The following is a 15140-nucleotide window of genomic DNA, read 5'->3' as shown; positions in this document are numbered from 1 at the left end:
ACCACACATAAGCAGTAGATAAGAATTCTGTATTCTGAGGGACTTCCCTGGTAGTCCAGTGGTTAAGACTCTGTGCTTTCACTGCAGGGGCTGTGGGTTCGAAGCCTGGTCGGGGAACTAAGGTTCCACATGCTGTGTCGCTCTGTCTCAGCAGAGGGCCACGCTGCTCCGCCTTCCCCGGGGGAATCTGCACAAACCTTGAACTTTTCCGGGGTTCAGAGTCTCCGATGTCTCCTCCTCCCCGCCGCCCCCGCCCTGCCCCCGGATGCCCTATGTCTCGGTGCAGCCGGGCATCTTCTCTCTCTCTCGCTCTCTCGCTCGCTCGCTCGCTCGCTCGCGGAAGCTGGTGCCTACGGGGCCGAGTGGAGAGGAGGTGCCAGCAGTACGGCCGGCTCCCCATGGACGAGTGTGATGGGAGAAGAAGAATCAAGGAGCAAAAAGGAAGAGGAGGTGTGGGGAGCCACAGTTGTACGAAGCCGCCACCGCCGCTGCCTCCTCGGCTATCACGCCGGCTGCTCATGACTCGAGAGAAACACACACACTCGCGCTCGCCCGCCCTCCTTCCTCGTTCGGGATTCAGCGCCCACCCCGGCAGTAGCGAGCGTGGAGCCTGGCGCGCTCGCTCCCTTCCCCTCCCCTCCCCGATTCCCCGTGGTCACGTGGCCGCGGAGCGCGCGGCCCACGATTCGCGCGCCACGGAGACGCCCCCCAACTCCTGCCTCGCGCCCCAGCTTCCCCTCCCCTGTCCACGTGTCCATTCCGCATCCCCAGCCTGGGAGCGTGCGCGTCTCCTTAATGAGACTTGGGCAAGGGCCGACCTCACGATTCCGCTAACCCCTGTTTCATGTTTTATTTTTCCTCCCCAGAGCAGGCTAGCGCTGGGGCCCCAGTGGGGCCGGCCGGCTGCGGCGGCCACATTCCCCCGCAACCCCGGAAGACGCCACCGCAGCCACTGTTGTCCCTTTTCAAAGGATGCTCTCTCCTCGCCGGGCGCCAGAGGTGTTTTACAGCCTCTCGGACAGAAGCGCGCATAGAGGGTACCCTATCCCCACCCCCAGAGTCTGCGTGGGGCTCTTCGGAGCCCTGGGTGGGAATCAGCCGCGCTGTCACGCCCAGCCCCTCTCGGGCCGCGCCGGAGCTCGCCGGCTCAGCTCCGTTTGGGGATGGGTCCGGGACGCACGCAGCTCCTGCAAAACCTGTCCGCTGCTGGGGGTGGAGGGACACGAAGAGGAGGGGACATGCCTTCCTACAAGTTGTTTTGCCAGCCTTTAAAGGGACATGGGGATGGGGGTGGGGAACCGTCCTCTTGCACACTCACCCAGGCACCTGCCGAGGGGGAGGGGTTGGGGGGTGGTGTTCTTTCCCACCGTCAGGCCCGTTCCATTCGAGCGCAACCCAGATCAGACCAGACGAGTCAACCGTCAACTGTCAGCCAGGCATTGGATCAATAGAAATGATTTTATAGCATCGTTGGGTATCACGCCCCAACCCCCAAGGACTGGCTCTCAGTCCCACTCTACTCTGGAGGAAGAGGGTCTTCAATCCTATGGACATAGCTCGTATGCCGGGGGGGTGTGTGTATCTTCATGGTCACCCCCCCCGCCCCCCATATCTCTTCACTCAACCAGACAGAGTGTGGGAAGAGGTAGGTCAGAGCAAGGCCAGCTGGGGCGCTTCGTCTCTGTCCCTCACCTGCCTGTCTCAGTCCTAGAACTCTCGACACTGTTCGTTTCCTTTTCATCTAGAAAAGTGACATTTTCTTTTTGGAAAATGGGCTTGGAGCCTTCCCGGAAGCCTCCCTCCTCCCCGGTTGCTGGCTGTTGCCGCCTCAGCTTGGCACGGGGGCCTGCGGAGAGCGGCTCTCGCCCCTCCCCATAGCCCACGTCTGTCTGGAGCTCGGAGGTGCAGTGTGGGGAGGGCTGGCCGGGCTGTTGGCGGCCCTGGGGATGGAAGGTGCTGGAGTCGTCAAGGAAGATGATTCTCATTAGGCCCCTAATGCCTGATGGCAATTAGCGTCACCCAAGGGCTTATTCACCATCCCACTGAGAGGCGAGCCAGCCTCTGTGTGGGAGAAAGGGGGAAAGAAACCACCTCCTGAGACTTGCCTGGGGTGGGGGTGGGGGTCCAGGAAGAGGAGGACGAAAGCAGGGAGGTCTCCTACCTCTGCCCACCTCCCCACAAGGAAGGGGCACAGGGCTTGTAAAGAGTAAGTCCAGAGGACAGGCACAAGTTTGCTTTTCTGAGCTGAGGACCCACTGCTCCGGTGATGTGGGTCAGCGATTTCAGTCCACTCTCCCAGCTTCCTCTGGAGACTGGGCACAGTGTTCCGGTTCTTCTCTCTAGCCCTGCCCCTGTAACGCAGAGCCCTTAGATAATAGGAATCCAATCTCCCTCTGCCCACTCAGTTTCCCCTCCTCCCTCCCTTTCACAATATGGTGAATATTTCTGATACCACAGCCACTGCTCACAACGGTGAGCAAGACCGACGTAGCCTGTCCTCGTGGAACTTCCATTCTAGAGGGGAAGACAGACACTAAGCTTGTCATTGATTACAAGCTGTGATGAGTTTGTGGCATAAAAATGCATGCATGTTTGCTCATCTTATGGAGAAGACTGAGACCCAGAGTAGGAAGGGTTGGGGGTGGGGGCAGCCTGCTATCATTAGGGAATATGTAATTTCAGCCTCAGATTCTTCCGGTACCTTCTATGTGGACCCACCTTCGTGGACCCTAGAACAACCCCAGCCTTCTGCCAGGCAGCCGGGCAGAAGTTGGGCCCTGTTCCCTGCATGGATGCCCATCAGGGACCCACACAAAAACTGCCTGACCTGCCACGACGGTGGACCTGGTGACATCTGCCCCTGTTTTTCAGGATCCCTGCCCACAGAAGAAGATAGGACAGGTCAATGTGGGCCTTCACTAAGGGGAGCTCACTGTTTGTGGGGCGCGGGTGCACAGTCGCACCTTGGACAGCAGGATGAGGAGCTGCTTCTGGCAAAGGGACTTGGTGCCGCGGGGACACACGCGCCACTGCGCCGACATGGGCCGGCTGTCCCCGGGCTCGTGGACCTCCCGCTTCTGCCGGATCAGGCTGCTGGCCAGTGCCGCCATGGCGCCCCGGGAGGAGACACCCCAAAACCGGCAGGCTCCCGGAGCGCGCTGGGCCCCCCCGGAGAAGCCCACTAGCTCACCAGGACATGCTGTTGACTCTCTGGTCCGACTCGCCGCCTCACCCACCGGACCTGAGGATAAGCCCTAGACGACCCCCACCCCAGGCACCAGCTCCCACCCTTGGGCCTCGTGCTAGCTTCGCCAGACCCAGCAGCCTATGTACCTCTCAGTTGACCCCACCCTCGACCTTTGCCCCCCACAGAAAACTCCCCCTTCTCTGATCTCCAGTGTCCCTGTCCCCCACTAACACTATCCCAAAGCCAAGACCCTCAAATTTTCCAGGATGTGGTTCCAATATCCCCAGGCACCTTTCCACCCTATTTCCGGGCCCTGCACTCCTGCCAAAGCCACTCTTGTAATTTTAAGGGTGTGGGTCCTTAGCTTTGGGGATATTAGCTCACCCCACCCCTGCTGCGGTGCTGCCAGTTTGTAGGAAGAACCCAACCTTGGTGTCTTTTCCTTTGCCACTCTCTAAGTGAAGAATCCCCCACTGTTTTTCACTGAAATCGCAAAGCAATGTATGCCTTGGAATATCCAGACTGTCGCCAATCAGCAAGAAGAGGTTCCCAGACCCTGTCTCTGGATGATATCGCTTTTTACCAAGTCACCGCCGTTTCTAGTAGCACAGCGTTCCAGCTGCTGAGCCCCTTTCCTCCCCTTGTTACCATCCACTCCTTTTGAAGTCACCTCCAAATCCGCCCTTCCTAGTGGTTACACCAGGTGGTTGTCTGGAGGGCCTTGTGTCACCTCGGAATAAGGAGCATAGGTTTTTGGCTCTTTCGTTTTTTTCTGGCAGCCCCTAATTTCCTCGGGGACAGCTGGTGGTGTTTAGATCCCACGCCCTCCAATCCAACCAGACCCCGAGAGAGGAGTGCACCCACGTTGTCACGGGTACCCAAATGTGAACAGACCTGCTATAAGAGCGCATCAGAGCTTTCTGCGACAGGGCATCCTTGTCCTCCCCGGGACTGCCTATAGCGCCCCCCCTTCCTTCCCCGACGCCCCTCAACCTGTCCTGTCTTGTCGATCCGGGGACGGCTGGCGCTGGCACCGGTTCCAGGATCCTCCCTCCCTGTACCCCGCAAGCGGAGCTTCCACCCCACGCCCGGCTAGGTGTCCCGGACCCCAGGAAGGAGTAGGGTGTCTCCGCAGAGCGCCCTGGTCTGGCGAGTTGAGCGCTGGGCCTGGCGGCTGGACCAAGCGGAGTGGAGGAAGCGGCGGCAGCGGTAGCGGCTGTGGGAAGCTGAGGCGGCGGCGGCGACAGCAGCTCACCCTCCTCTGAGAGCCGGTCCGGGGGTGGGGCAGGGGGCGGAGACGCAGGCAAAGAGCAAGAGGTAAAGCTAGGCGGGCGGAACCCCGGGTTCCAGCCGTTTATTATGAGTTATCCATTTTATACATATTAGTGTATATATGTCAATCCCAATCTCCCAATTCATCACACCACCCCCCCCCCACGGCCGCTTTCACCCTTGGTGTCCATACGTTTGTTCTCTACATCTGTGTCTCAATTTCTGCCCTACAAACCTGTCCATCTGTACCATTTTTCTAGGTTCCATAAAATATATCGTGAATATACGATATTTGTTTTTCTCTTTCTGACATACTTCACTCTGTATGACAGTCTCTAGATTCATCCACGTCTCTACAAATGACCCAATTTCGTTCCTTTTTATGACTGAGTAATATTCCATTGAATATATGTATCACAACTTCTTTATCCATTCATCTGTCGATGGGCATTTAGGTTGCTTCCATGACCCGGCCATTGTAAATAGTGGTGCAATGAACATCGGGTGCATGTGTCTTTTTGAATTATGGTGTTCTCTGGCTATATGCCCAGTAGTAGGATTGCTGGGTCATATGGCAATTTTATGTTTAGTCTTTTAAGGAACCTACATACTGTTCTCCATAGTGGCTGTATCAATTTACATTCCCACCAACAGTGCCGGAGGGTTCCCTCTTCTCCACATCGTCTCCAGCATTTGTTGTTTGTAGATTTTCTGATGATGCCCATTCTAACTGGTATGTCGTGATACCACATTGTTTTGATTTGCATTTCTCTCATCATTAGTGATGTTGAGCAGCTTTTCATGTGCTTCTTGGCCATCTGTACGTCTTCTTTGGAGAAATGTCTAGTTAGGTCTTCTGCCCATTTTTGGATTGGGTTGTTTGCTTTTTTAATATCGAGCTGCATGAGCTGTTTATATATTTTGGAGATTAATCCTTTGTCCGTTAATTCATTTGCAAATATTTTTTCCCATTCTGAGGGTTGTCTTTTCGTCTTGTTTGTAGTTTCCTTTGCTTTGCAAAAGCTTTTAAGTTTCATTAGGTCCCATTTGTTTATTTTTGTTTTTATTTCCATTTCTCTAGGAAGTGGATAAAAAAGATCTTGCTGTGATTTATGTCAGAGTGTTCTTCCTATGTTTTCCTCTAAGAGCTTTATAGTGTCCGGTCTTACATTTAGGTCTTGAATCCATTTTGAGTTTATTTTTGTGTATGGTGTTAGGGAGTGTTCTAATTTCATTCTTTTACATATAGCTGTCCAGTTTGCCCAGCACCACCTATTGAAGAGACTGTCTTTTCTCCATTGTATATCCTTGCCTCCTTTGTCATAGATTAGTTGACCATAGGTGTGTGGGTTTATCTCTGGGCTTTCTATCCTGTTCCATTGATCTACATTTCTGTTTTTGTGCCAATACCATACTGTCTTCATTAGTGTAGCTTTGTAGTGTAGTCTGAAGAAAGGGGGTTCTGATTCCTCCAGCTCAGTTTTTTTTCCCTCAAGACTGCTTTGGCTATTCGGGGTCTATTGTGTCTCCATACAAATTTTAAGACTTCTTGTTCTAGTTCTGTAAAAAATGCCATTGGTAATGTGATAGGGATTGCATTGAATCTGTAGATTGCTTTGTGTAGTATAGTCATTGTCACAATATTGATTCTTCCAATCCAAGAACATGGTATATCTCTCCATCTGTTGGTATCTTCTTTAATTTCTTTCATCAGTGTCTTATAGTTTTCTGCATACAGGTCTTTTGTCTCCCTAGGTAGGTTTATTCCTAGGTATTTTATTCTTTTTGTTGCAATGGTAAATGGAAGTGTTTCCTTAATTTCTCTTTCAGATTATTCTTCATTAGTGTATAAGAATGCAAGAGATTTCTGTGCATTAATTTTGTATCCTGCAACTTTACCAAATTCATTGATTAGCTCTAGTAGTTTTCTGGTGGCATCTTTAGGATTCTCTATGTATAGTATCATGTCATCTGCAAAGAGTGACAGTTTTACTTCTTCTTTTCCAATTTGTATTCCTTTTATTATTTTTTCTTCTCTTGTTGCCATGGCAGGACTTCCAAAACTATGTTGAATATAGTGGTGACAGTGGACATCCTTGTCTTGTTCCTGATCTTAGAAGAAATGCTTTCAGTTTTTCAACATTGAGAATGATGTTTGCTGGGGGTTTGTCATATATGACCTTTATTATGTTGAGGTAGGTTCCCTCTATGTCCACTTTCTGGAGAGGTTTTATCGTAAATGGGTGTTGAATTTTGTCAAAAGCTTTTTCTGCATCTATTGAGATGATCATATGGTTTTTATTCTTCAATTTGTTAATATGGTGTATCACATTGATTGATTTGCATATATTGAAAAATGCTTGCATCCCTGGGATAAATCCCACTTGATCATGGTGTATGATCCTTTAAATGTGTTGTTGGATTCTGTTTGCTAGTAGTTTGTTGAGGATTTTTGCATCTATATTCATCAGTGATATTGGTTTGTAATTTTCTTTTTATGTAGTATCTTTGTCTGGTTTTAGTATCAGGGTGATGGTGGCCTCACAGAATGAGTTTGGGAGTGTTCCTTCCTCTGCAATATTTTGGAAAAGTTTGAGACGGATGGGTGTTAGCTCTTCTCTAACTGTTTGATAGAATTCACCTGTGAAGCCATCTGGTCCTGGACTTTTGTTTGTTGGAAGATTTTTAATCATAGTTGCAATTTCAGTGCTTGTGATTGGTCTGTTCATATTTTCTATTTCTTCCTGGTTCAGTCTTGGAAGGTTATACCGTTCTAAGAATTTGTCCATTTCTTCCAGGTTGTACATTTTATAGGCATAGAGTTGCTTGTAGTAGTCTCTTAGGATGCTTTATATTTCTGTGGTGTCTGTTGTAACTTCTCCTTTTTCATTTCTAATTTTCTTGATTTGAGTTTTCTCCCTCTTTTTCTTGATGAGTCTGGCTAACGGTTTATCAATTTCGTTTATCTTCTCAAAGAACCAGCTTTTAGTTTTATTGATCTTTGCTATTGTTTTGTTTCTATTTCATTTACTTGTGCTCTGATCTTTATGTTTTCTTTCCTTCTACTAACTTTGTGTTTTGTTTATTCCTCTTTCTATAGTTCTTTTAGGTGTAAGGTTAGATTGCTATTTGAGATTTTTCTTCTCTCTTGAGGTAGTCTTGTATTGCTGTAAACTTCCCTCTTAGAACTGCTTTTGCTGCATCCCGTAGGTTTTGGATCATCGTGCTTTCATTGTCATTTGTCTCTAGGTATCACAAAGGGAGTGATCATATATCTGCTGTTGGGTGGAAGTTTGTAGGTCTAGAAGCAGCTGTGCTGCCACTACCTGAAAGGATGACATATACACACTATTATATATAAAATAGATAACTAATAAGAACCTACCTTATAGCACAGGGAACTCTTCTGAATACTCTGTAATGACCTATATGGGAAAAGAGTCTAAAAATGAGTGTATATATGTATATGTATAACTGATTCACTTTACTGTACAGCAGAAACTAAGACAACATTGTAAATCAACTATCCTCCAATAAAAATTTTAAAAAAGGGTGAGGCTGGTACAGCCTACTGTTCTACTTCGTAAGAACAGAAAGTCTTACAACATTGGGGGTCTTGAGTCTAACAAGGACTTTCTGTGGAGAGATGATTTAGCCCAAAGAAACCTCAGAGTTCCTTCTGGAAGGAGCCAGAAAAACAAGTACCCAGACACCCCTCATTCTCACTCTGTCTCTGGCCTGCCAAGTCCTACCAGGAGCCAGGGGCATGGACGGCCTGGGAGGGACCTCCAAGGGACACAGGAGGGGAGGGGACCTGAGGGGAGTCCTGCACACCAACTTTATGTGTGAGGTGAGGAACCTGATGGGGGGGGAGATTCGAGTCAGTTGTCCATGTTCACTAACCAGTGAGCTTTGGAGCTGCGGTTAGAACCCAGGCACTTGAATTCCAGAACTTTATTTGCTGTTATATCTTTGTTTTGTTTTGTTTTTGCAGTATGCGGACCTCTCAGTGTTGTGGCCTCTCCCTTTGCGGAGCACAGGCTTCGGATGCGCAGCCTCAGCGGCCATGGCTCACGGGCCCAGCTGCTCCGCGGCATGTGGGATCTTCCCGGACCGGGGCACGAACCTGTGTCCCCTGCATCGGCAGGCGGACTCTCAACCACTGCGACATCAGGGAAACCCATTTGCTGTTACATCTTATGAGCCATAATATGTGTGTCCTCTTGGCCAACCATGATCACACAGAGAGGGCGACTGCGAGGGGGCTAGCCCCCTGAGGCAGATGGATCGATGCTGAGTGAAAGCCAGAACCAGGGATGTGACATGAAGAGACAGGTGAGGAAGATCATGTCTCCTGGAACTGCAGTATTTGGGAAGTGATAAAAGGGAGAATGTAATGCTCACGTTCCCAGTGCAGTGGCAGCGAATGGTGAGAGAGGAAATCAGTTCTATGGCTTTGTGGGACAGCCACCAGCCCAGGCATTACAGGACGCAGTTTGCTTCTCTGAGACATAGTGTTCATGGCACAAGATACAGGATGGCTGGTGGGGGTGACTGGGGCTGAGGCACCATGAGGAAGGGACTCCCTTCCCTAAAACAGACCCGAGCAGTGCCCTTGACTTAGATCCCATGTAACAACTGTGTGAGGGCACAGAACATATATGAATTCCACTGGTAGCAAAGTAGCAATCGCTTATGATGATTTGAGATTCTAATATATTTACATTTTCTTTAAATGGATTAAAGCTCCCAGAAAACCTCCTCCAACCACACACCATGTTAATAAAATTATATCTTGATTACCAATTAAAGATGTATTCTGATTGAAAAGCTCTGAATAATTCTCCATCGTGGCTGGATTCGTTGTGAAATTACTAGCTGTGATTTGTCTGGGTAAATATCACCTCTAGCTCCTGCATCTTCACTTCCATCTTGATAAAATCAGAACTTAATTATTTCAAATCTTGTACTTCTGTCATGGATGTCAAATTAAAAATTTCAACATTGCAAATCTGCAAGGCAACATTTAAAACTGGAGCGCTTTCTTCTTCCAGCTCATTGCATGAATGTACATTCCATAATGAACAGAACATATCATGTTCCTATAACAACAATAACCTTTCTGCATATTTTATTTTGTTCTTGAGCCTGTTTGTTTCGATGGAAAGTGTTTCTAATAAGTTGTCTTTGATACGAATTTTGGAAGGGATCAATCCAACTTATCTTCTGCATTAAAGTTCTACGTACATGCTCTCCCTTCTAGTGTAGAAAGCAATGTAGGTATTTTCCCAGAGTAATCAATAAAATGAAATCTTAAAAAAAAAAGAGAAAAATATTACGAAGATCTTTTTGTTCAGCTGCTGTGAGCAGATGACTTTTCTTATATAAAGAGAATATTCCTGGAAACAGATTTCATTCATTTCAAACAGCAAATGCAGCATTTTTCGAAATAAAAAAAAGATAATGTTACCCACCCAAGCCAACAACACTACAGCACTAGATTATTCGTAAGATAGTAAATCTAGTTATTCCAACAAGCATCACAAAATCTAATATAAGGTGTTATCGCTACTTAAGTTATAAAAGGGTGCATGCACCATCAGGCATGGGGATTGTCTGAGACTACAAGATGCACGACCTCTGTTTCCTTTAAAAAAATCACTTTCGATATATCTTAAGATTTCAAAAGAATAGAATGCAACAATGGCTCACATTTCAAAGTGAAAGGCCTCTGTTGACTAAAGATGCTTCCATTTTTATTGCAGTTGAGGTTCTTGCTTTTTTTTTTTTTTGGTAAGCTTTTTTCCATCACAAGCTGATGTACAGATATATTTATAGTTCAGTTTCATTTAACTGTTCATTTGTACTGTTCTGTGACAGATTTATATGATCATAGATCCCTGGTGTCACTGTTGTATTATTTATATTTCTATAAATTAAGGCCATTATTATCCAAGGTGGCTCCTGACAATAGGTTGCAGTAGTTGGAAATAGCATTTAATATTTCCTCAGTCCTGATGAATTCTCTATGGATTGCATCCTGACACAGACTAAGAAATCATTGTCTTTGCTGGAGAAAGGGAGGTCTTGTGTAATAATAATAACTAACTAATGAAAGGCAAAAATTTCAGGACTATTTGTAGACTCTGGTGTTTAATCTTCCTCATGATAGCCCTGATGATAAATAGATGAGAGAGATAATACGGGGCTCATAAGCTGATAATACCAGCAGACCAGGCTTCTCTCCCTCCCACTGCATGTGATTAGCCTCTAGGACAGATTCACATCATGCATTTTATTTATTTATTTATTTTTAATCTTTATTGGAGTATAATTGCTTTACAATGGTGTGCCAGTTTCTGCTTTATAACAAAGTGAATCAGTTATACATATACATATGTTCCCATATCTCTTCTCTCTTGTGTCTCCCTCCCCCCCACCCCCCATCCCACCCCTCTAGGTGGTCACAAAGCACCGAGGTGATCTCCCTGTGCTATGCGGCTGCTTCCCAATAGCTATCCATTCCATACTTGATAGTGTATATATGTCCATGCCACCCTCCCTCCCTGTCACAGCTTTTTAATCTTCCTTTTATCTCTGTATTGGAGGATGACGTCTCCACCAAGCGATTTTTAAGCAAGGGTTTTATGACAGATGCGGGTAGATGAGGACCTTTCTCTCCCCAGCACCAATAAAACAAACTTAATTGGTGACTTCAACATAAAACAGTTTATTTCTGGCTCTAGGATACAGCAAATTAATAATCAGGTATCGAGGATGGGCACAGAAAAGATGATGGGAAAACTGTTGCCTCAGATTGCTTTGAAAGATCTCTTTATAGAACCCGTCTGGTTGTACAAGCTCCTTTTCTATCTGTGAAACTGAGGTGCTTATGTCACAGAACGTGAGGCTTAAATGCGATAAATTAAATGGATATAGGTTAAATTAAGATTGCTAAAATATATAAATTTGCCAGTCGTCTGTCTAGCACATAGTAACATAATGAGCATTTATTATGTGAAAGTTAGGATACGGAACTTGGAGTGTGTTTGCTCCTGGTCACTAACATGACCCTATCTTAGGAAAGGAATCTCTGTATATTATCTGTGTGTGTGCTTTTAAAATTTGCATTTCCCTAATGACTATTGAGGTTGAGCATCTTTTCATGTGCTTATTGACCATTTGTAGATCTTCTTTGGAGAAATATTTATCCAAGTTCTTTGCCCATTTTCAAATTGGGTTGTTTCTTTTTTGTGGTTGTTGAGTTGCAGGGGTTTTAAAAAATATATATTCTGGCTATTAATCCCTTATCAGATATATGATTTGCAAATATTTTTTTTTCCATTTTCTAGGTTGCCTTTTCACTCTTGTTTTAAATTGAAGTAGTTAATTTACAATGTCGTATTACTTTCTGGTGTACAGCAAAGTGATTCAGTTACATATATATTATATATATATGTGTGTATATATACATATATATACTTTTCTTAGTCTTTTCCATTATAATTTATCACAGGATATTGAATATAGTTCCCTGCACTGTACAGTAGGACCTTGTTGTTTACCCATTATCTGTTTTGTTTTTTTCCTATTCAGGTTAAGCTACTTGAGCAACAGTTCATTAACAGTTGGCAATGCTCTCTGGTTTAAATGTTGAAAACATCACAACTCCATAAATAAGGAAAAAATCCTTACTTTTATGCATTTTGTGTTTATTAAAGTACCACAAACCATTAAATGAATTTCAAACACAAGATGTGTGCACCAAATGGGTCAAACTGCTCTGAGTTGATTACGCAAAGACTGATGACCGTGCAGGTGCTTGTGGCCGAGAGGTCAGGGAGGAGACAGGAAACATCACATCGGGAGGTGTTGGGGTCAGATATGACTGCATCTCACGCCAGTTCTGCCCTCTTGAGCCCTATGACCCTGGGGATGTTATTTAGCTTTTTCAAGCCTTGGTCTCCTTATTAATGAAATGGGAGCAGTTATAGTTGCTGGAGAGTGTTGAGTGGGAGCACAGGTTTGAGACCCCTTGTGCAGGGCCAGCCCTACAGGGCGTCTGCTCTCCAGGGATTCCCCTCCCCACCCCATGACTTGAGAGGTTTCCTGGAGTCATAGAAAATCGAGAAGGAAAAATTAACTCACTGCAAAGGGAAAGAGTCAAGAGGTAAGGGAGACTCCAGCATCCCCAGAGCATTGCCCTTGTCTCACCCTCACCTGGTTCCAGGTGTTGTCCCAGACTTAGGGTGTCATCTCAGGGGTACCCCAAGCTCAGAATGGAAAGACTGATATAAGGGAAGAGGCAGCCCGATTGACATCTGTCTCTAAGGGGTTTTGATTCTCACGTGAGAATTAAAAAAGGAAGTGGAATTTATGTTGAGACATTCTTATCATCGAAATCTGGACCCATCCATTGCGACTGTTTGGAACAGCAGCAGAGGACGTGGGGGGTCTCTCTGGTGGCAACCCCTCTTCTCAGAAACTTCTGTTCTCTCTACTGCAGGAAATTGCCTGCACTCAACTGCTTTTCAGCTACAAAAATGTCAATTTCACTCAGATAAACCATGTTTGAAATATTAAAATGTCTTGGAAAATAGTCCCTACAATTATTTTTCATCTTTGAGTATAAAGTTTATTTTTCCCTTATATTCTTCAAAATCTAAGACTTATCTCCCTATTTGGTTATTGGTCACAATCTGCTAAGGTTTAACCCTCTGGGGGGACACATGAGAATCTAGAGTCAGAGGTTACTAGGAAAAGTGTAAAGATGTTGGAAACTTGCACTTAAGAATTAGCTTTAGAAAAGTGGATACGTCCAAAATTAACAAGTAAATCATATATATTATTTCAATAGTCCCATTCTGCCGCAGACGCTGATCACTGTATAGTGTTTCTGCCTAAGAATTTATCTGTAAAAGCTGATGTGGAATTTGCATTATAATTATACTCAGAGCCTCATGGGTCCTTGTGGGTTAAATGGAAATGCAAAGAGCATCTAGTTAGGGAGGGGTTGGGGGCAAACCATCTGGCTTGTACCTACCTTGGTTAAAAATATGATCTTGCGGGCTTCCCTGGTGGCGCAGTGGTTGAGAGTCCACCTGCCGATGCAGGGGACACGGGTTCGTGCCCCGGTCCGGGAGGATCCCACATGCCGTGGAGTGGCTGGGCGCGTGAGCCATGGCCGCTGAGCCTGTGCGTCCCGAGCCTGTGCTCTGCAACGGGAGAGGCCACAGCAGTGAGAGGCCCACGTACCGCAAAAAAAAAAAAAAAAAAAAAAAAAAAAAAAAAAATATGATCTTGCAAAAAATGTGCAAGATATTCTGTATCAGGCCACTGGGGAAGAAAACCTGAGATCCAGCATATGGTGCCACATGATCTGGTGAAACCAATATGATGCTATTCCACACTCCCTCCCTGCAGTACAACCTCGACTCTCTATTTTTGATGGCTTCCAATCTCGTCCTCCTTCATCCTGTGCTCTCTTCAGAAGCAGGCTTTGGACCTCCTCCTGGGGTGTCCGTGGAGTGCACGTGGCCTCTCACTCTTGTCTTGTCCTTCTCTCCCTCCCCTGACATCCTTTTTTGATTCAGGACCCTGGTCACTGCAGCTCCTGCTCTGACCACTGTAACTGTCAGCACCTCATATTTCCGGGGTTTGAAATTTAGTTTGAATAACCAGGCTTTGGCTTGCTTCACCCTGGATGAATTACCATCTTTTGCAGCCTTAGGAGTCCTCATCTCCCGATCCCCGACAGGGACCTTGCCAGCACCCAAGGGGAGCAGCCGGTGGAAAGTATACTGGGCAAGTGAAATATGAACTAAGGTAACCTCTCCCTTTACTGCAGCGTCCTTTAATCAGAATGGTCGCCATCACTTTCTGAAGATGTTGGCTCTTTGGAGAACACTTTTCACAAGCTAAACTCACAGAAACTTTCCAGCTATACTCCTCCTTGTGATTTTCTTTCCTGGATTGAGGCCCACTTCCCCAAAGGAAGTTATTCAGGAAGATGTAAAACAAAATCAACTTATATAATAATGCAGAGTGAGCCTTAATTTCTCATCTCTGTTTTTATAAATTCTTTCACAAGGATTTATTCTACTATTTTTTTGGGGGGGTGGGCTAGGTTGGTAATTACAGTTTGAGGGAAAGAAAACCTGAAAATAATTTGACTTTAAATCAATGATGCATGTAGAAACATCAATTGCACATTTTTGCACGTTTTAACTACTTCATTTTTGCTTTACTTCTTTTTATTTAATCATCACCTTTCTTAACATCGAAGAGTTAAATAAGATATAAGAACTTTTCCCTTAGGAGAAAACTACCGCATAGGATACTGAGATGTTAAGCCTGAGAATGGCCTTAGAGCTAAGCCCGTGCTGGGGGCCCAACTCCAGGGTAGACGCCCCATCAGAGGTGCATGGGAGCAGTGATGCTCTGATGTCACATGTTGTGTGAGTGAGGACCTCCTCCCCAACCCGCCCACACCAGGCGTCAAGTCTACAGCTTTCACTGGTATTTCAGAGCAACCTATGACCCGCAAAGTTTAAAAACCACTGATCTAAAACTTTGGACTTGCAGATGAGGGCTCTGGGACACAGAAGCATTAAGTGGAGGTAGGACTGGGGTCTGTCTCTGGGCTTGTCAGTATTCCATCAACCCAAGGATGTGTGCTCAA

The 15140-nt window shown here is 46.1% G+C and overlaps 1 protein-coding gene across 13 annotated transcripts in view; it reads left to right on the top strand.

Annotated features, from left to right (window-relative positions):
• Nucleotides 1–9297, top strand: part of LOC116745245 (AP-2 complex subunit beta-like) — a 79765-nt gene extending 70468 nt beyond the window's left edge. For 9 of the 13 annotated variants that reach the window (XR_004347343.1, XR_004347339.1, XR_004347344.1 and 6 more), the window contains one exon: nucleotides 8454–9297. Coding sequence is in view for 5 of the 13 variants with exons in the window: in XM_032615808.1 (XP_032471699.1) it covers nucleotides 8454–8669 (216 nt within the window). In the remaining 8 variants the exon portion in view is untranslated. Of the gene's footprint in view, nucleotides 1–340 lie in introns of all 13 variants that reach the window. The other 4 variants (XR_004347337.1, XM_032615812.1, XM_032615811.1 and 1 more) reach the window with 4 other exon arrangements.
• Nucleotides 9298–15140: the final 5843 nt, after the last annotated feature.

This window comes from Phocoena sinus, chromosome 20, assembly GCF_008692025.1.
Source record: "Phocoena sinus isolate mPhoSin1 chromosome 20, mPhoSin1.pri, whole genome shotgun sequence".
NCBI lineage: Eukaryota > Metazoa > Chordata > Mammalia > Artiodactyla > Phocoenidae > Phocoena > Phocoena sinus.
The sequence above is the reverse complement of the archived record's forward strand: the minus strand, read 5'-3'. Positions and strand labels throughout refer to the sequence as shown.